Source organism: Vipera ursinii (genome assembly GCF_947247035.1).
Source record: "Vipera ursinii genome assembly, chromosome: 2".
NCBI classification, from domain to species: Eukaryota; Metazoa; Chordata; class Lepidosauria; order Squamata; family Viperidae; genus Vipera; species Vipera ursinii.
This window is the reverse complement of record NC_139513.1, coordinates 82905713-82925321: the sequence shown is the minus strand read 5'-3', so window position 1 is coordinate 82925321 and position 19609 is coordinate 82905713. Positions and strand designations below refer to the sequence as shown.

At 38.8% G+C, this 19609-nt stretch overlaps 1 protein-coding gene across 1 annotated transcript in view; it reads right to left on the bottom strand.

Annotated features, from left to right (window-relative positions):
* FLT4 (fms related receptor tyrosine kinase 4) overlaps positions 1 to 19609 on the bottom strand; it is a 114668-nt gene that overhangs the window by 12891 nt on the left and 82168 nt on the right. The window contains exons 15-26 of the mRNA XM_083352287.1: positions 19220 to 19351; positions 18804 to 18910; positions 17800 to 17935; positions 17106 to 17210; positions 13106 to 13219; positions 11911 to 11999; positions 9797 to 9953; positions 7750 to 7844; positions 6213 to 6335; positions 4943 to 5054; positions 4027 to 4126; positions 3668 to 3773 (exon numbers count right to left, since the gene is read on the bottom strand). Of these exons, the coding sequence (XP_083208413.1) occupies positions 3668 to 3773; positions 4027 to 4126; positions 4943 to 5054; positions 6213 to 6335; positions 7750 to 7844; positions 9797 to 9953; positions 11911 to 11999; positions 13106 to 13219; positions 17106 to 17210; positions 17800 to 17935; positions 18804 to 18910; positions 19220 to 19351 (1376 nt within the window). The remainder of the gene's footprint in view (positions 1 to 3667; positions 3774 to 4026; positions 4127 to 4942; positions 5055 to 6212; positions 6336 to 7749; positions 7845 to 9796; positions 9954 to 11910; positions 12000 to 13105; positions 13220 to 17105; positions 17211 to 17799; positions 17936 to 18803; positions 18911 to 19219; positions 19352 to 19609) is intronic.

Below are 19609 nucleotides of genomic sequence, written 5' to 3'. Positions count from 1 at the left end.
ATGACAGAATGATCTCAGTTCGAATCCAAGGCAAACCATTCAATATCACAGTAGTCCAAGTCTATGCCCCAACCACCAGTGCTGAAGAGGAAGAAATTGACCGGTTCTATGAAGCCCTACAGCACCTTATAGAACTAACACCCAGAAATGATGTCCTTATCATCATGGGGGATTGGAATGCTAAAGTAGGAAGCCAAAAGATAACTGGAATAACAGGCAAGTTTGGCCTTGGAGTACAAAATGAAGCAGGGCACAGGCTGATAGAATTTTGTCAACAGAATACGATGGTCATAGCAAACACTCTTTTCCAACAACCCAAGAGACGGCTTTACACATGGACATCACCAGACGGTCAACACAGAAATCAGATTGACTATATGCTCTGCAGCCAAAGATGGAGAAGCTCTATACAGTCAGTAAAAACAAGACCAGGAGCTGACTGTGGCTCAGACCATGAGCTTCTCCTTGCAAAGTTTAGGCTTAAATTAAAGAAAGTAGGGAAAAGCGCTAGGCCAGTCAGGTATGAATTAAATCATATTCCTGTTGAATATACAGTAGAGGTGACAAATAGATTTAAGGAATTAGATCTGATAGACAGAGTGCCTGAAGAACTATGGACAGAGGTTCGCAACATTGTACAACAGGTAGCAACCAAAACCATCCCAAAGAAAAAGAAATGCAAGAAAGCAAAATGGCTGTCTGAGGAAGCTTTGCAAATAGCTGAGGAAAGGAGGGAAGCGAAAGGCAAGGGAGAAAAAGAAAGATATGCCCAATTGAATGCAGAATTCCAAAGAATAGCTAGAAGAGATAAGAATGCCTTCTTAAATGAACAATGCAAAGAAATAGAAGAAAACAATAGAATAGGGAGGACCAGAGATCTTTTCAAGAAAATTGGAGAGATGAAAGGAACGTTTCATGCAAAAATGGGCATGATAAAGGACCAAAATGGCAGGGACCTAACAGAGGCAGAAGAGATTAAGAAGAGGTGGCAAAATTACACAGAAGAATTATACAAGAATGAGCTTAACGTCCCTGATAATCACAATGAGGTGGTCACTGACCTCGAGCCAGACATCCTAGAATGTGAAGTGAAGTGGGCCTTAGAAAAGCTGAGCAACAACAAAGCTAGTGGAGGTGACAGTATTCCAGCTGAGCTATTCAAAATCTTAAAAGACGATGCAGTAAAAGTGCTACACTCAATTTGCCAGCAAATTTGGAAAACTCAACAGTGGCCACAGGATTGGAAAAGATCAGTTTACATTCCAATTCCAAAGAAAGGCAGTGCCAAAGAATGTTCAAACTATCGCACCATTGCACTCATTTCTCATGCTAGTAAAGTTATGCTTAAAATTCTACAAGCTAGACTCCAGCAGTATGTGGATCGAGAACTACCAGAAGTACAGGCAGGATTTCGAAGAGGCAGAGGAACTAGAGATCAAATTGCTAACATACGCTGGATCATGGAGAAAGCTAGAGAGTTCCAGAAAAACATCTACTTCTGCTTCATTGACTATGCTAAAGCCTTTGATTGTGTGGATCATAACAAACTGTGGCAAGTCCTTAAAGAGATGGGCATACCAGACCATCTTATTTGTCTCTTGAGAAATCTATATGCGGGCCAAGAAGCAACAGTGAGAACTGGACACGGAACCACTGATTGGTTCAAAATTGGGAAAGGAGTCCGGCAAGGCTGTATACTGTCGCCTTGCCTATTTAACTTATATGCAGAGCACATCATGAGAAAGGCAGGGCTAGATGAATCAAAAGTTGGAATTAAGATTGCCGGAAGAAACATCAACAACCTAAGATATGCAGATGATACCACTCTAATGGCAGAAAGTGAAGAAGAACTAAAGAGCCTGGTGTTGCGGGTGAAGAAGGAGAGTGCAAAACTTGGGTTGAAACTAAACATTAAGAAAACCAAGATCATGGCATCTGGCCCTCTCAATTCCTGGCAAATAGATGGGGAAGAAATGGAGGTAGTGACAGATTTTATTTTCCTTGGCTCCAAGATCACTGCAGATGGGGACTGTAGCCAAGAAATTAAAAGACGCTTGCTCCTTGGGAGGAAAGCCATGGCAAATCTAGACAGCACACTAAAAAGCAGAGACATCACCCTGTCAACAAAAATCCGTATAGTCAAGGCTATGGTCTTCCCAGTTGCAATGTATGGCAGTGAAAGCTGGACCATAAGAAAGGCTGAGCGCCAAAGAATTGAAGCCTTTGAACTATGGTGCTGGAGAAGACTCCTGCGAGTTCCTTGGACTGCAAGGCGATCAAACCGGTCAGTCCTAGAGGAGATCAACCCTGACTGCTCTTTAGAAGGCCAGATCCTGAAGCTAAAACTCAAATACTTTGGCCACCTAATGAGAAGGAAGGACTCACTGGAGAAGAGCCTAATGCTGGGAAAGATTGAGGGCAATAGAAGAAGGGGACGACAGAGAATGAGGTGGCTGGATGGAGTCACTGAAGCAGTAGGCGTGAGCTTAGATGGACTCCAGAAGATGGTAGAGGACAGGAAGGCCTGGAGGAACATTGTCCATAGGGTCGCGATGGGTCGGACACGACTTCGCAACTAACAACAACAACAAAAATTTTAAATACATATACTGTATATGTATCAATGTAAAATACGTATTTCTACCTGAGGTCTGCCTATGGCACACAGCAGTCTAGACTGAATAGGATATTTGTGGGATATGATAAGCTGCATTTGTTAAAAGGGCCAGAGCAAAGAAGGTTCTATACCAAAATGGCTGGAGCATAAAGTGGTTTCTTCCAAACTGATGGTTTTGCCTAGTTTGCAGCAATATATTAAACAGTTTTTACTTCTAGCTTTTTTAAATATAAGGACTATGAAAACATTATGTGTCTGTCCAGTGACATTTCATTGAGAGCTATAACATTGCATTGGAAGGTATGCCACATATTATGTAAAGACAGACTCGCTTGAACATGGGAGGTTTCTAAATATGATAAAATAAAAATAAAATGTGTGTCATTCTCACAAACTAATAAGCAGCCTACATGCCAGACCACACTAGGTACGTATGTTTACTCAGTAATAATAACATCTGCCTGCAAGCAAGAACAGGAAAGACCAAAAAATAGAAAAAGTAATGGAAAATGAAGATGCTGAAGATCTCTGAGACTTTAGAATTCAAGCAGATAGGCACCTGTGACATAACATCCCAGACTTAAATGTTGATAAGAAAGATAAAAAAAGTCTTGATAGTGGATGGGGCAGTACTTGGAGACTGCAGAATAGAAGGGGAAAAAACTGGAGTAAATTAACAAAATATAAAGACCTGCAAATAGAAACAAAATGATTGTGGCAAAAGAAAACAAACGTAGTGCCAATAGTAATAGGTGCTTTGTGTGCAATCCCAAAACAACTGGAGCACCACTTGAATACCACCAGCACTGATAAAATACCATGAGTCAATTGCAAAAGGCAGAATTACTTAGAACAACTTACATCCTGTAATGACACCTTTGATACCATTAAACATCAACATAGGATCATCCCAGGTCCCTGAGAAGGACTTAATAGATGGAGAAAAATGCCAAATCCATTCTGAACATCTGGCTGACTGTGCGACAAAACCATAATAATAAACTCTTTCCAGATATTGCTTTTGTGTTCTGATAATAATTGGAAACTGACCTGCTGAACATTCTCTTGAAGAAGATCTCCCAGGATCTCAACCAAATCAGAGAACGTTGGCCTTTCTTTGGGATCTCCATACCAACAATTCAGCATTATTCTGTAACTGCAAAGAATCAATTTTTGCATAGGGTTAATCAGGTAGAGACGAAATGGAAAAGCTCTATAAAGGAAAAACCCAACCATAAGCTGGATGCTATACTTGAGACCAGTTGTGTTACTACAAAAGAGATGTAAGCAGTTAAGACTATAATTCACCTCAGTCTCCCAAACAAGAAGCTCTGAAACCTCCCGCAGATCTATAATTTGTTGATTTAGTAACTTCATTGTTGGCTATATATTGAAGTACTTTGACTCACATTTCTGCAGTAGCATATTCTGGAGCTCTCATCCTGGTGCCATCTTTTAGTCTTTGGCAAAATTCCTCATTGATTTGTACTCCAGGGTAAGGGGAGGCTCCTGATGAGGACGCAGTGGTATAAAGAGAAAGAGGAAGAAAAAACATATAGATGAATTCTTGCAGCTGTACCTATCTACTGTTTTGATACAATGCTGTACAGTAAAATACAGGCATTTTTTAAATTAGTTCTGTAATGGAACTTATTTCACAATGATCGTTTTGCAGCTACTCAGAAGCCATTAAACAAGCTAAAACATCCTCTATGAAAGGGTCAGAATCACAAGATTTGTTTGCGGTTGTTCAATAACTACTCAAGACATTTTCAAGCCTTAATTTCTAAAATTGGCATATGGGAACGTTACAAACATTCTCAGAATTAAAAGTAAAGTGCACTTCAAACTAAGTTTGACTCCTAATGACTTTATGGATTATCCATGTAATTTCCTTGGCAAGAATATTAAAAATGGCTTGTCCCTGTCTTGCACAATGTTTTTTAATTTCAAAATCTAGCTTATAGTGCTGGTACCTCTTATTGGTCTCTCATCCAAACACTGACTCTGCTTAGATTTTTGAGATCAGTTAAAATCAGGTTGCTATTTTAATTATAGCCGGACCATTATTAAAACCAGGCTTATTATTTTTGAGATAACAGATCATTGACATATGCAGCATCCAGTCATAAGTTTTGCAATTATGAAACAAGTAGACTGGCAGATGATTTTTGCAATTGATCACTTAACTGTAGCAAATACAGGTGGTGGAACACCCCCCTCCCTGTCCCTGAAATATGGGGAATCTTGCAGTCTACTTTTAGAATTGTATGCTCATAAAAACCATAGCTAATACCACGAAGAGTCCAAATATTTAATACTTACCTAAAGAGAAAATCTCCCACAAGAGGACTCCAAAGGACCAGACGTCACTCTGAGTAGTGTAAACTTTATCAAAGATGCTTTCTGGAGCCATCCACTTGAGTGGAAGACGGGCCTATAGGACAGCGATATCAAGCTGCGTTATATATTACAGTGCAAGAAAAACAATATTTTTTTAAAAAACAACAACAGGACAGTCTCCAGAGATTCTATAATACTGTTTGAAGATGGACAGAAAATATGATAAATAAGAAATCTTCATTTTCAAATAACAGGAAGTTGCAATCTGGTATAATCTGATCTGCCTAGATACTATAGCTGCATTTGCTGTGAGTTCCAGAACAAGGCAAATTTGGCTCACATTTAAATTCAAACAGTACCGATTACAAAAAAACAAAACAAAAAAAACAAAAAAAAACCAACCCAGAAGTATTTCAAGATGATGTTTAAATGTTATTTACTTGTTCCCTCCGAGCAGTTTTGTAAACTATGGAGTTGCAAGAAAAAAAGTCATATCTTCTACTTCGTCTTTTTTTTTTAAAAAAAAGTACCAAGAGGCTTTTATTGATAAATGGAGATCATGCTTGACTCCCAGACTGCATCGAAGCCCTGCTAAAGGCTATGGAGTGGTGGGAAGCAAAGTGGCTTCCAGTTGATGTTGACTTCCAATTCACATCAGCCCCAAACTGATGTGAATTGACAGTGGCCAGGAATTGTGGTACGGCAGCTCAGAAATACCCATGAGGGCTACAGATTCTTCAAAGCAGGCATATTTTCCATCTTGTATACAGAATCAAATATTTAGTTTATATCAAGAAGTTACACTAGATCAGGGGTCTTCAAACTTGGCCATTTATGGCTTGTGGACTTCAACTCCCAGAATTCCTTAGCCAGCATGCCTGGCTGAGGAATTCTGGGAGTTGAAGTCCACAAGTCATAAAAGGGACACGTTTGAAGACCCCTGCACTAGATAAAACATTTGTCTGCCTCATTCCTTTAGGAATCGTTCTTGGGACAAACATTTCCTCTGCATTGGGATGCCCAAAGGTCATGGTAAAAAATAAATAAATCCAACATCCATAGAGGCAATATCTTCATTGGTCTAATTAACTATCTACACAATAGTACTCATTCCACTATAAATTTTGGATTTTTCCCCTCTCGTGTTTGACATACCTATATTGATTTTCATACCATAACACTGAAAGATACTGACTAGCAACTAACTTCTGAAACCAGTTCCTTTTTATCCCAAGTACAATCCAGAACTCACACTGCCCTTCCTGACATAGTCAGGGTCCTTGTAGATATCCCGAGCCAGACCAAAGTCACAAATCTTCACCACATTGTTCTCTGACAATAAGATGTTCCGAGCTGCTAAGTCTCTATGGATACACTACAGGAAAATGGAGAAGGGAGCAGGGAGAAATCCCAAATAAATTAAATTTTAATACAAAAGGAAAAGGACAGAAAAACTGAAAAAAAGAAAAATGTTTAAATCTTTTTTCAGGCCTCTACTCTCAATGAAGTATACTAGTAAAAGAAGAAGTAATCATTTCCAGAAAGTAGTAAACACCTTATGTTCTCTCTCATTTATTTGCAAAACCATAGATATGACTGTAAGAAAAAAAAAAGTAAGAAATGCTATTCTGGATCAGATCAAAGGCAATCTGGTCCAGTATCCTGCATCTCAGGGTAGAATGGCAGGTGCTTCCAGAACTGCATAAGCAAACATAAGTAAACCTTGCTCTTAATAGCTTTGGGCCAGGGGTAGGCAACCTCGGCTCTTTTATGACTCATGGACTTCAACTCCCAGAAATCCTGAGCCAGCTGGCTCAGGAATTCTGGGAGTTGAAGTCCATGAGTCATAAAAGAGCCGAGGTTGCCTACCCCTGCTTTAGGCTGTCTCTGCTTGACCAAGCAAATGAAACAAAGTGGCACAGGTGGGACCTATAATAACACTGCAGCATGACGTACCCCTGTTCAAGCTGTGCATTTCAAGGATGTTCCATTTCCCATTGCTACTTACACATTTTAGAAAACAGCTGGACAAATGATAAAAAGTGCCCAACTGACTATTTCTATGGGAGAGCAGTGTTGGCTGCTCTTGCTTTAGGCATCAATGCTCCACCATGTGAACCAATAGACGCACAGAAAAATGTCCTGACACCTCACATGGATGGGTTTCATTGGTCAAGCTGTCTGCTGAGTAGTCATGTCTAAAAATGTATTTCCCAACTGAAAGTTAGTTCAGAAGGGGGACCAATGTTGAACTGCAATTTACTGGTTAAGTTCTCTCACTTCATTTTGCGGATCCTGACCGGCTCAAGGTTGACACCATCCTCCTAAGGTCAGTAAAATGAGAAGATTGTTAGGGGCAATGTGCTGATGTGGCAAACCTCTCAGAGTCTGTAAAGCAATGTGATACAGTATATAAGTCTAAATGCTATTGCTATTGCTATCAGGCCTTACATGTGATCTGTACAGTGGGTAGGAAAACAGTGTCTCTCCTTTATTGGATAACTCCTACCCAATCTATAAATCAGTATTGGTTGAACAGATGGTTCAACCCATAGTCAGGCTTTTTGTCAAAATTTGCATCCTACTTTTGCTCCATTCCTGCTCTCACACCATAAGGAAAACAGATTTGCTTCCAGACAGTGGAATCCTCTGCTTTCCCTATCTTTTCCCAAAGTTTCTCTATATTTGTTTTCATCCTGCATCATCCTGTGGATTATTGATATTTCTCCCCAATCATAATTACCAAGAGAAGAAACATATTGAGATGGATGGACAGATAGATCACTTACCTTTCTAGAGGCTAGAAACTCCATTCCACGAGCAACCTGAAAGCTGTAGCAGATCAGATCTTCCATTGTCAGAGGGCTTTGCCATAAATCATCCACTGTATAAAAGTACAAGTAAGAAGGTTACATTCTGTAGGCTGGCAACGGAAAAGAAAAGGTTGCTTTTCCTCAGGCAACAGGATATATACTGTACCACAGCATCTGGAGGAGTGGGGGAGATGTCTCACAGAAATTTTGCTAAGTAGAAAAAGATAGTGCAGGGGTAGGCAACCTTGGCTCTTTTATGACTCGTGGACTTCAACTCCCAGAATTCCTGAGCCAGCTTGACTGGCTCAGGAATTCTGGGAGTTGAAGTCCACGAGTCATAAAAGAGCCAAAGTTGCCTACCCCTGAGATAGTGGAATAAGTGGGATCAATGACTATTGTCCAGGACAAAGTTATTGTTGATTATTTGTTAGTTAAAACAAACTAGGTGGCTGACAACCAAAGAACAAAAGCATCCTGTCATACAGCATCACAGTCTGGTTTGGAAGCATCACTGCTTCAGACAGGAAGTAGGTGGAGAGAGTGGTGAGGAGTTATTAGATATCTATCCATTAATTTAGGTAGATCTTTTATCTGCCAGGACTCAACAGTTTAATTATGAGTTAAACATGAGTTCTGTCAAAGAAATTGAAACTGAATTGAGTATGTCTTTTGGGGAGGTTTTCGGCATCTGTTTCCTGATTGAAAAAAGAAATACATGAGCAGTGAGATAACAAAACTGCTTGCCTGCAGGAAAGCTGTGTGTTTCTTTTTGCCCAGGTGATGCAAATGATTAAGCCATGGAATGATACTGATCTTTTATAGAATCATATATCTTTGCCATGTGTTCTTAGCTAAAATGATAAATACTGTATTTCTGGAAAGTTTTTTATATTCATGAAGTAACAGAAAGTGGTGCGCCCGGAAAGACGGGAGACTGTTTTGATAAAAGAGAACTGTCTCATACAAAATATTTGGGTCTCTAAGAAAGAATGGGGAGGGGCAAAATGTTGGATTCCTATGTTTGAAACAATATGAAAGCAAATATATTTTTATGACTGCAAACCAGCTTCTTATTTAATGAGTATGTTAGCATAATGATTATAATTACTATTCATATTGGTGAAATTTCTCAAAGATATATTTGAATAAAGTTGCTTCAGTTCTACAACTAGTAATAATAGTATTCATTAATAAAAACTATTATCAAACATAATTATAAAACAGGATGAGCACAGAGGTCTTTGTCAACATTATGCATATACTCTGATCCAAATAAACACACACACACAAACAGATTTTTTTCTCAAATTAAGAATACAGAAAGAAGCAAAGGATTATCCACAAGATATTTCTGAAACTACATTTAATACATACAGTATATCTTAAATTCATTCAGTGCTCAATATTCTGAATTAATCTGTTTTTTTCCTAATTCTGTCTCTTTCAAATACCTTGTTCAAATATTGTTTCTGGTTGTGCTGCCCCTGGAATTCTAAATCTTTTTCCTCTGAATTTTGAAGACATATTTAATAAAAAATAAGGAGGGCTTTCAAGGCGATACTATCAAAAGCTCTGAGGAAGCACATGCAGTCAGTTTCATGAAATCCTCAATCCTATTACAGGCATATCTTCAGTCATTTTTATTTGACGGCATACACTATATAAATTACATAGCACATAAATCCTGGGTTTTTCTTGGCTTTATTGTGACCTAATTCTTATGAAGAAAATCTTTAAATAATGACTCACTATTTCTCCCTATCCTATAAACTGCCAAGAACTCATACTACCATTACCATCTACCCTGATGGTGAATAGTCCAGTTCTTCAGGCTCCCTATGCAAAGCATATAAAACATCGAGTTTCTTGCTTGCCCATTTTTTTCTAATAGCTAAGGTTAGGATAAATAGTAACCACATTAATTACCATTAGCTTTCAAGATTCATTAGGACCATGATTTAAGAAACCCTGCACAATTAATTATAGTCCTCTGAAGGAAAAACAGTCAGACACTATTTTTTACCTTCTTGTATGAAATGTGTTGATGATGCGGTCTGACTCTTGCTCATTAGAAGTCTATTAAGAATTGCACTGTCACGGGTGCAAGACCGGCTTCTTTTGTCTGCTCGAACTGCTTCCACAATGGAACGAACTTGGATGCGCAACCTTGGGGATTTTTCCTGGGAGGATGACCAGATGACAAAAGTTACTATTAGGAGACAAATTACTCAGTGATTCAGACACTAGGGAGATTTCTTCTTATATTAGATCAAACAGTCTAAACACGTTAAACTTTATTTAGCATATAGAAAGGTAGAGCAAACATGGGGATAGCAGATATACAAGTCACAATACAGACGAGCCATACAGCTTAAAAGGTGGTGGTGAAAATAAGAAATCCCTATGTGTATCTTATAGTGCATTTATATGCCAGTCCCAAGCCCAGACAAATGGGTAGGGCTAGAGAAAGACCTGGTGGCCTATTCCTATTATTATGTGTGTGGCAGCAGTACAAAAAGCTAATAAAATCCTTGGTTGTATAAACAGAGGCATAGAATCAAAATCACGTGAACTATTAGTACTGCTTTATACTGTAAATCTTTAGTAAGGCCACTCCTGGAATACTGCATCTAGTTTTGGACACCACATTATAAAAAAGATTTTGAGACTTTGGAAAAAGTGCAAAGAAGAGATGAACTAAGATGATTAAAGGCCTGGAGACTAAACATATGAAGAATGAGGGTGAAGGTTCGTTTTCTGAGCTTGTGGGTTAGGAACTTTTAGGAAATTCCAGGTTGCTTCTTTCCTTGATTAATTTCCATCCATTGTTTGTGCCCTGCCCTGCCTTACCCTCTGGTGCTTTGGAAAATAAGTTGCCCCCCCTCTGAAATACTGGAATACTGCTATCATGTCCCCCCCCCAGTCTTTCTTTTCTCTAGACTGGCCATCCCCAAATTCTGAAACTGTTCTTCTTCATATGCAATAGTGGTGAATATCTGTAGCTCGGGTGTAGGATGAAGATGAAGATTCATTCTCCAAGCTTGTGGATTGGTTTCTGAATGTTTCATCACCAGGCTAGGTAATATCTTCAGCAGAGTTTAGGGGATGTCAATGTTCTTCTGTTTATAAGGGTTTCAGTTGTGGATGGGTCAAGTGAGGGTCTGTGATGGGTCAGGTATGAGTCATCAATCGATCCACCAGAATCAATCAGAATAGAGCTGGGAGGGACCTTGGAGGTCTTCTAGTCCAGCCCCCGGCTCAACGACTCTTGTGATGGGTCTTGTGATGGAGAGTTTACCTCAGGTGAGGGTCATTGGGAGGTGAACTGCTGGTGGAAGGGGGAGCTTGCATGGATTGGTTGAGGGTTGATGCTGTCTCTGCCTGGCTTTGCAGTTGATTTGGATTCTGAGGGGTTCATAGGCTGGTTATAGGTCAATGTGTTTATTGATAGAATTGCTTGTGGAGTGCCAGGCTTTGATGAACTCACGAGTGTGGCAGGTGATAGTGTAGACAATGATTTTAGTGTTGTTCCAATCGAACTGATGCTGTTCAGTGTTGGTGTGGGTAGAGATTAAGGATTTGGGGTCATGGCATTTGATTGCCAGCCAGTGTTCGTGGATCCTGATTTTTAATTGATGTTTGTCCCACATAGAATTCGATTGGAGCAACACAAAAATCATTGGCCGTGCTACCACCCATCATGCTCGTGAGTTCAAATACATACTGCTTTTGAACCTGATTGAGGAAGAGGGCAATTTAAAACATTGGAGCAGTAAATGAAAAAAAAAATTGTGTATTCTTCTTGCTTCCATAAGCCGTCCTACTTTGCCACATCAGCTGATTTTTCTTTTTGCCAGATTCCCAGATTATGCAAATCACAACTAGGGAAGGCAATTTGGAAGTGAAAGTTATGCTTTCTCAATAGAGAAACATCATTATTATCATAATCACTATTCTTCCAACAGGACAGTCACAAAGTATGTCCTACTCACGTAGTTAGTTTCCCATACGAATATCAAACAACAATTTATACATGCAGCATGCTTCCAATTTCATTGTTACATTTTCTTCAGAAAATCATCATTTTCTCAAAAAGTGGGCATTACAAACAGTGCTAAGAAAACACCAATTACATACCCTGTAAGGGCTGAATCCTTCCCGTTTGGTTCGCAAATAATTGGAGAGGTTTCCATATTTGCAGAATTCAACAATTACCATGAGGGGACCTGCAAAAGAAAAGCCAATGGAGAAAGGAAGGAAGGGAATTTACACAGAAAATGTCAATCATCCAGGTCACGGTGCTGGACTTTTGCTTCTCATCCAAGAAATTTCTTCAGTTCAATTTCAGAACTGAAGAAACTTCTTGGATGAGAAACAAAACATTTTCAAAGAAAAAAAAGCAAGGAGGTCCAGTTGCCATTCAGAAAAAGCATCTTTGGAGCACAGAAAAAGTTATAAACTGTAACTGTCTTTCAAGGGGGTGGTCAGTTGGTTGAGTTAAATATTACCAATAATAGTTAGCAGCAACTCTGCAGAGTTTCAGTTTCAATGATTTATTTATTTAAAATGTTTACATAGCCACCCATCTTATGGCAACTCCTGGTAGGATCTTATATCTAAAGCAATTATTTTACTCTTGAATAGAGCAGCGGTCCCCAACCTCTCCAGCTTGGTGGTCCAGCCTGATTCAGCGAGGGGGCATGTAAGTGCCAGGCGCACATGTGTGTGCACAGCTCTATTTGTGTGAGTGGCCCGCCATGCTCTCCACGCATGCGAATGGAGCTTTCCATGCGAGAGGAGGATGCTTGTGCTCGCATACAAAGCTCCACTCGCACGAGCAGCAGGCACTTGCGCTCGCACACGAACCTCCACTCGTGTAAGCGGACGGCGCTTGAGCGGAAGGTGTGTATGCCCACGCACAACGCTCCACTTGCAAGAGTGGATGGTGCTCGCATGCAAAGCTCCATTTGTGTGGGTGGACCTTCACGTATGCGTGCTTGCCTATTTCTCCCAGCCCGATTTCAAACAGGCTGCATCCCAGTAGTGGGCCGCAGTCCAGGAGTTGGGGACCCATGGAATAGAGGATACTACCCATCAAATCTTCATAAGTGCAATATTTGACATTTATGGAGATTCTCAGTCATCCAGGTGACTGAGAAAGTGCTTTTTCAAGAGGCAACTGGACTTTCTTGAGAAAGTCCAGTTGCCTCTTGAAAAAGCACCTTGGAGACAATATTTGACATCAGAACATGTGCTTAATCAAACAAAAGGATTTTGTAGCATTGCTTTTATTTTTCCCATTTGGCACTCAATACTGATGAAGCATATTTACCGTTAGGTTTGGTGCAAGCACCCAGGAGATTTACCACGTTCAGATGGTTTCCTATGTGAATGAGGATCTTCAGTTCTGACATGAGAGCCTTGTGCTCACTTGCAGTAGCTCCCTCTGAAACAAGTCTGGCTTCAGTTATACATAATCAGTATTAGTCTTTCAATCATGCAAAGCTATTTATATTTTAGTTTCAGACGAAAGGATAAAAAACTTCTGCATTATACAGGGAGAACAATTCATAGCAAACAAAAGATCCCTCTCTTCATGCATCCTGTTTTTAAAGCAGGTCTTTGCAACTGCATGCAACTTATTGAAATAAGGCCATTCATTTATATGGACATTGTGCCACTACAACAAAGCCTTTTTCATACAGATATTTTACTCTTGCATCAGAACCTTAAATGCATGTACTTGGGACTAAGCCCCACTATATGAGTTGGGATTTGCTTTCAAAAATAGAGGATTGCACTGGAAAACCACCCTAGCACTGAGATCTGTACTTGTAAAAGCAGTTTACCTGATGGTAGTTATTTACTGCAGCACAAGTCAATAGAAATAAATGTGTGTGTGTGTGTTCTGATTCTGAATTTAGCCACCACCTTTGCTAATCCTCCTAAATGGATTTTTCTCATGCATCAATGACTCTTCACAGGCAAAAGTGTTTTTCCTCCCATTACCTAATACTGCTCTAATGATGAGTTCCTTTGACCTGAATGAAAACATTACTACATCGAGACTGTTGTGCATATCTTTGTTCCATATTTATAGGAAAAATAGGGACATTTACAAATTTCCGTAAAAATTAATTAAGCATGCAAGTTCATGATATTCTCAGTGTAAAAACATGTTTGTCCCTGGGCTATAAAATATTTTAAAGAAAATATATACTGTACATTTACTTACTTTTAAATTAAGTACTTTAATATTTAGAAATAAGGAGGAAAAAATTGTCCTACGGAACCTCACCCACAAAAGTGAAGGAGTGACAAAACATGTGTTTTGAATATGTTTTTTATGCTCTTAAATTACTTTTTAAGCTTTTGTTGGGCACTTCACAAAGAATTTAAAAGGGTTGCCTGCTATCCTTATTAGGGTTGACCAAAGGGACACTTATGATATGATATGCACACTATTGTCCCATCTTGATTTTTTGCTTTTAAGTTTCTTAATTGTGGTTTGGGCAAGATTAGTACAGTTTAAGGTTGTGAATGTGAATCTGAATTATAAGCCAATACTTTAGAATTTATTATTATATGAAACAGTATATAATGTTACTCTTTTATAAGGGAAGGCATCTGTCATCCTGGATTTACTATCTTGGATTGATGAAATATGGTCACTTGGTGCTTATGAACTGAATATATTGATATAATGGAAAGACTGATCAATATTATTCTGTGTGATTGAGGTTTAATGCTGTGTTGTTTTCTCTCTATATATATGATAATAAAATTCTGAAGCATATTGCTTCAACCTAAGGCCATGATAAATATATTATGACAACTCAATACCTACAGGGGCAGCTACAAATGGATGGATGCATAAATAAATTGAAATGATTACTTCAAAATCTAGTTCCATATCAATACTATTTATAAAGACATCAAATTTCAGTTCAGATCTCTGTGACTCAGTAGCAATTTGCCACCATCTGAGCTCTAATTTCAAATCAAAGCAAAACTAATCAAAATAATCACTTATTATGTATATAATGCCAGTCATCAATAATAAATAAAAATTATATCAGCTAACAGGTAAACACCTGTAAAAGTTTGATTTAATTTCTGATTATTATTATTTTTTGCATAGAGGTGGAACATTAACAGAACAGAAGCTCGAAGTAGAGTCTAAATTGTCCACACAGCTTGGAATTCTAACTATAAACCCTAGGACATAAAAAAATAAAATAAAAAATTCTTCTGATACACACTGAAGCAGATAGAATAAAAACATCTTCCTGAGTCATAATCTAGCAATGCTGGTAAACAGTACTCTGTTTTTTCCCCAACAACTGCTGTACAAAAGATGACACTTGAACCTGAGCAAGACCATAATGTTCTACTGAAGCAGATGCTGATACTACAAACACTGAATTGCAGTATGTCTTATTTATTCTCGACGACTGAAAGTTCTGAGTTGATGATGCTAACGCTGTCCATACTATCCCAGACACAATCTTCGATCATGGAAGATGCATCAGCATTTTATGGTCAACTCTAATATAATATATAATATTCAGCGCTTAGCTCTTTCCCACAGAGACTAGCAGTGTTACTTTAGTGCGGATTTTGGACTTGATTCTCTACATGACCTCTTTCAACTCTATGATTGGTTACTAATTAGTATTAGTAAATTTTGTAATAATAAGAGCGGTTAATGCAGGCAGACAAGATGATTCTTTCACAAAGAAGCGCTCAAAACTCCCAGAAAAATTAGAAGTATCGCAGCAAGGAGAAAAGTAGCCCTCTGCTGACTCTTATCTACAGTAGCAATAACGCTTTTCTAATTTCAGTGGAACAGCAACTATTTCTGTACAGTGGAGAGAGAATGGCTTTAAGACCAAACGCCAATTACTAAAAGGGCCTGATTCTGTTGTAACAGCTATTACTCAATGCTTAGCATTTTGAAATATTTTCCTTGGTTTTCCCTACCCTAATTCACTTTGAGGTTAGTTTTAGAATCCCCACAGAGAATTAAAATGAACAGAGATGTAAAAGCTGCAATTTAAAATGTTAAGTTGATTAGAAAAACCTGTTAGCACTTTCAAGTGCCATAAGCCTTTTTATAAAAGGAGATTCTCCACCGCTATCAATATTCCATTATAGTGCTTAGGGGCTGAAAACATTAATCAGTTGTATTAACAGCTAAGCTACAAGTAAGATATTCTGTTCTGTTAATTAAAATATTAAAATCCCTTGTCTCCAACCATCTTTCCTTCATGTTTTTTTAAAAAACTTTTAACCTGCCAACAATTATTTCTGGTGGTTTTACGGCATACAAACCTTCAATGTACACTATGCCACATTTAGGATTTTGAAAAACAGAAAAGGATTTATCTAGTTCACCTGCTCCTGAGCAGACAGGTCCAAATAGAACACAATGTTTGATCTGTGGCCCCAGAACTGCTCGACGCTCCTCAGAAGTCAAGTCTCCCTGTTGGTGTAATTCAGGGTCTTCAAACTTGGCCCTTTTATGACTTGTAGACTTCAACTCCCAGAATTCCTCAGCCAGGCATGCTGGCTGAGGAATTCTGGGAGTTGAAGTCCACAAGTCATAAAAGGGCCAAGTTTGAAGACCCCTGGTGTAATTGAATGACCATTTCTCTCCATTCTGAGATGGGAAATACTAGAACACCTAATATAAGCATATAAGTTTAAAACTATGACACTCAAGTTGGCTAATAATTTAGTACTTGCCTGATGGTAAGCTACACTCACTTCTTGTTCAGAATCAGACTATGTGTTTAAGGAATTGCTCTCAATTGAAGTGTTTTGCTGTCTGAAATCTAGCACTGTAAAGTGTGATTTCCACAGCGTTCTGGGACATGAACATTATTTTACCTTGTAGAAATGATGAACTCGTGTTTTTTTAATGAAACACCCAGTAATCATTATCCAAACATCATCCATAGTATTACTTATTTCAATTAATTCATTTTATTAGGTATTTATAAGTTGATTAGTTGGCTACAAGTGACTGCTTCCTGACCAATAATTGAGAGCTCAGTTAGGGAGAATGTTTAACAGATATGAAAAGATTATTATAGTTAGATGCCAAAAAATGGAATGTTCACAAAAAAGATAGCCAAAGATTATTTTAGTCCAGTAAGTTCAGATTTGTGACTTTTCTTGATCAAAGCACAGTTGAATATTCAGGAAGTGATAAATGATCGTTAAAATCATGGGAAAATTGTCTTCCAGAGACAACTACTAGCTTGATGGTTATTTCCAGATAGAACACCAATATGCTCATATTTATATAATCTATTTATTTTGCCTACCTTTCAGCATTTTAACTGCCACAGTTTCACAGCTATTGCTTTTGTTAATTCCAAATGCAGAGGCTTCCATTACTTTCCCAAAAGCCCCATGGCCTAGGACTTTACCTGAAAAAAAAGGAAAAAAAGAGGGTGCAAAGCAGGCTTAAAAAAAATCTAGATTGCATTTGGAGGAATTTATGTAACTATTCACAATAACTTGAATGAGACCCACACAAAACAGGAAATCAAGACAACAAAGAAATAAAGGTATGAAAAGGAAGAAGAAATAATGGCATTTTCACCATTTACAGGTGGTGTTGCCTTTTCAAAGTAAGGGTAAGGAGAGGAAGTGAGAAAGAGGCAGTGTCAACAAAGCAAAAGGAAGGAAATCGCTAGCTGAAGCAGGATGTCATGTCTTGCTTTTGAAAAGAAAATAGGTACCAGAAAAGTGAGGGCAACTTTTTGAATTAGACTGGAAAAGATAATTGCTGTATCCACTGTCCCTATACTTTCTGGTAGATCTACCATGTTGTATGCATACTGCAATCCAGAACACAATGGATGTTGGGTTGGGGCAACAAAAACTGTAGATCCTATGAGCTGCTATTACAGTACAACTCATACATACCATTATCAGCAATCAGAGCCCCCATGATTGCTAGAAAGTGTTTACAACTATTCCTCTCCCACCAGCAAGCACAATGTTTCTGTGTACCTAATCGAAGTCTCTCCCGAGGAAATTCCCATTTGTTGGAATCATAGGGCAGGTATTCACACTGTTCTTCCAAAGGGACTTCATTTGGATTCATGATAATGGAAAGATAGCCCGTCTTGATATCAGCATGAGCAGGCTGCAACACAAAGAAAGCTACTAGATTGTGGTCATTTTGCAAAGGACGTGTGTCATTGTTTAGTTTTCTTAGAATCCTGATCCTTGACACTGGCTCTGTTTGTCTTAGCAAAAAGAGAAAAATGGTTCTGACATCCAGTCACTCTGTATAACATCTGCTAGAAAACGATTCATTGTGCAAAACGTTTTTCCTATCAGTGTGCTACACTGCATGAGCAAATGATAGACTAGGGGGTTCTATTTGGTTCTTTTCCACAGCAAGGCCAACATTATTCAGTCATGGCTGCCAGCCATTTTTTTTCCTGATAAAAAGCAGATAGTTCTTGCCTGAAGGGGAAAAAAACATAACAGTACTGGAATGGGACTACAGAAATTGTTATCCTATGTTATCTTCCCCAACGTGATGCCATTCAGATGTATTTCCCATTAAGTATAGTAAAATACAAGGGACGTGGTGGCTCAGTGGGTTAGGATGCTGAGCCTGTCAATCAGAAGGTCGGCAGTTTGGCGGGTTGAATCCCGAGTGCCGCGTAACAGAGTGAGCGCCTGTTACTCGTCCCACCTTCTGCCAACCTAGCAGGTCGAAAGCACATAAAAATGCAAGTAGAAAAATAGGGACCACTACGGTGGGAAGGTAACAGCGTTCTGTGCGCCTTTGGTGTCTAGTCATGCCGGCCATATGACCACGGAGACGTCCTTGTACAAGCGCTGGCTCTTTGGCTTTGAAACGGAGATGAGCACCGGCCCCTAGAGTTGGAAACGACTAGCACACATGTGCGGGGGAACCTTTACATTATAGTAAAATATGATTCTGTTTGCTACTACACCAAATCAAGCTTGTTAGATGGAGAATGGAAAAGAAGTCTTACTCTCTTAATATTACAGAAGATGAGGATCAAGAGAATCCAGAAGAAGATGGCGATAACCCCAGTTCCGATTAAAATTACAATTTCCACATTGGTTCTGTCATCTGAGCCTATATGTGAGGAAGAATATGAACAAAAGAAATAGAACAAAGATTATAATAAGTATATTACAAATCAAGAATACATGCAGAGAGAGCCAAGAAGGAATTGTTGGAAATTTTATATATTTTCTTTTGATTGGGCTAGTTAGGAATAACTTTTTAGGATGTTAATGATGGAGAATGAAAATTGTTTTACTGCATCAGCATGGCAAAAGGACTTTCTTTCTTCCAAATTGTTTACCTTTCCTCTCCTGATACTTTCTTTCCATATATACCTCTCTCTCTATAAAATCAGAGGACTGTAATTAGTAATAGTACCTTCCACAGAAACGCTGGCGGAGGAATTCACACAACCTTTGGCATTGCAGACACTACAAAGGTAAAGACCAGCATCTTCTTCTCTCACCCTTTGGATACTGAGCCTCTGATTGGAATCTGCCAAGTCAATCCCTGAAACATGAGGGAAGAGAAATGTATTCAGTTATGCATAATAGCATGTAAACTGACACCAGTCCCTTTGACCTTCATTCCTGAATTTATATACTATTTCAGGCAGCTGATTTTAAGCAACACTGTTCATTGTTGGATCTTTCCTTCCTTCCTTCCTTCCTTCCTTCCTTCCTTCCTTCCTTCCTTCCTTCCTTCCTTCCTTCCTTCCTTCCCTCCCTCCCTCCTCTCTCTCTCTTTCTCAAGTTTATATAGCTGCCA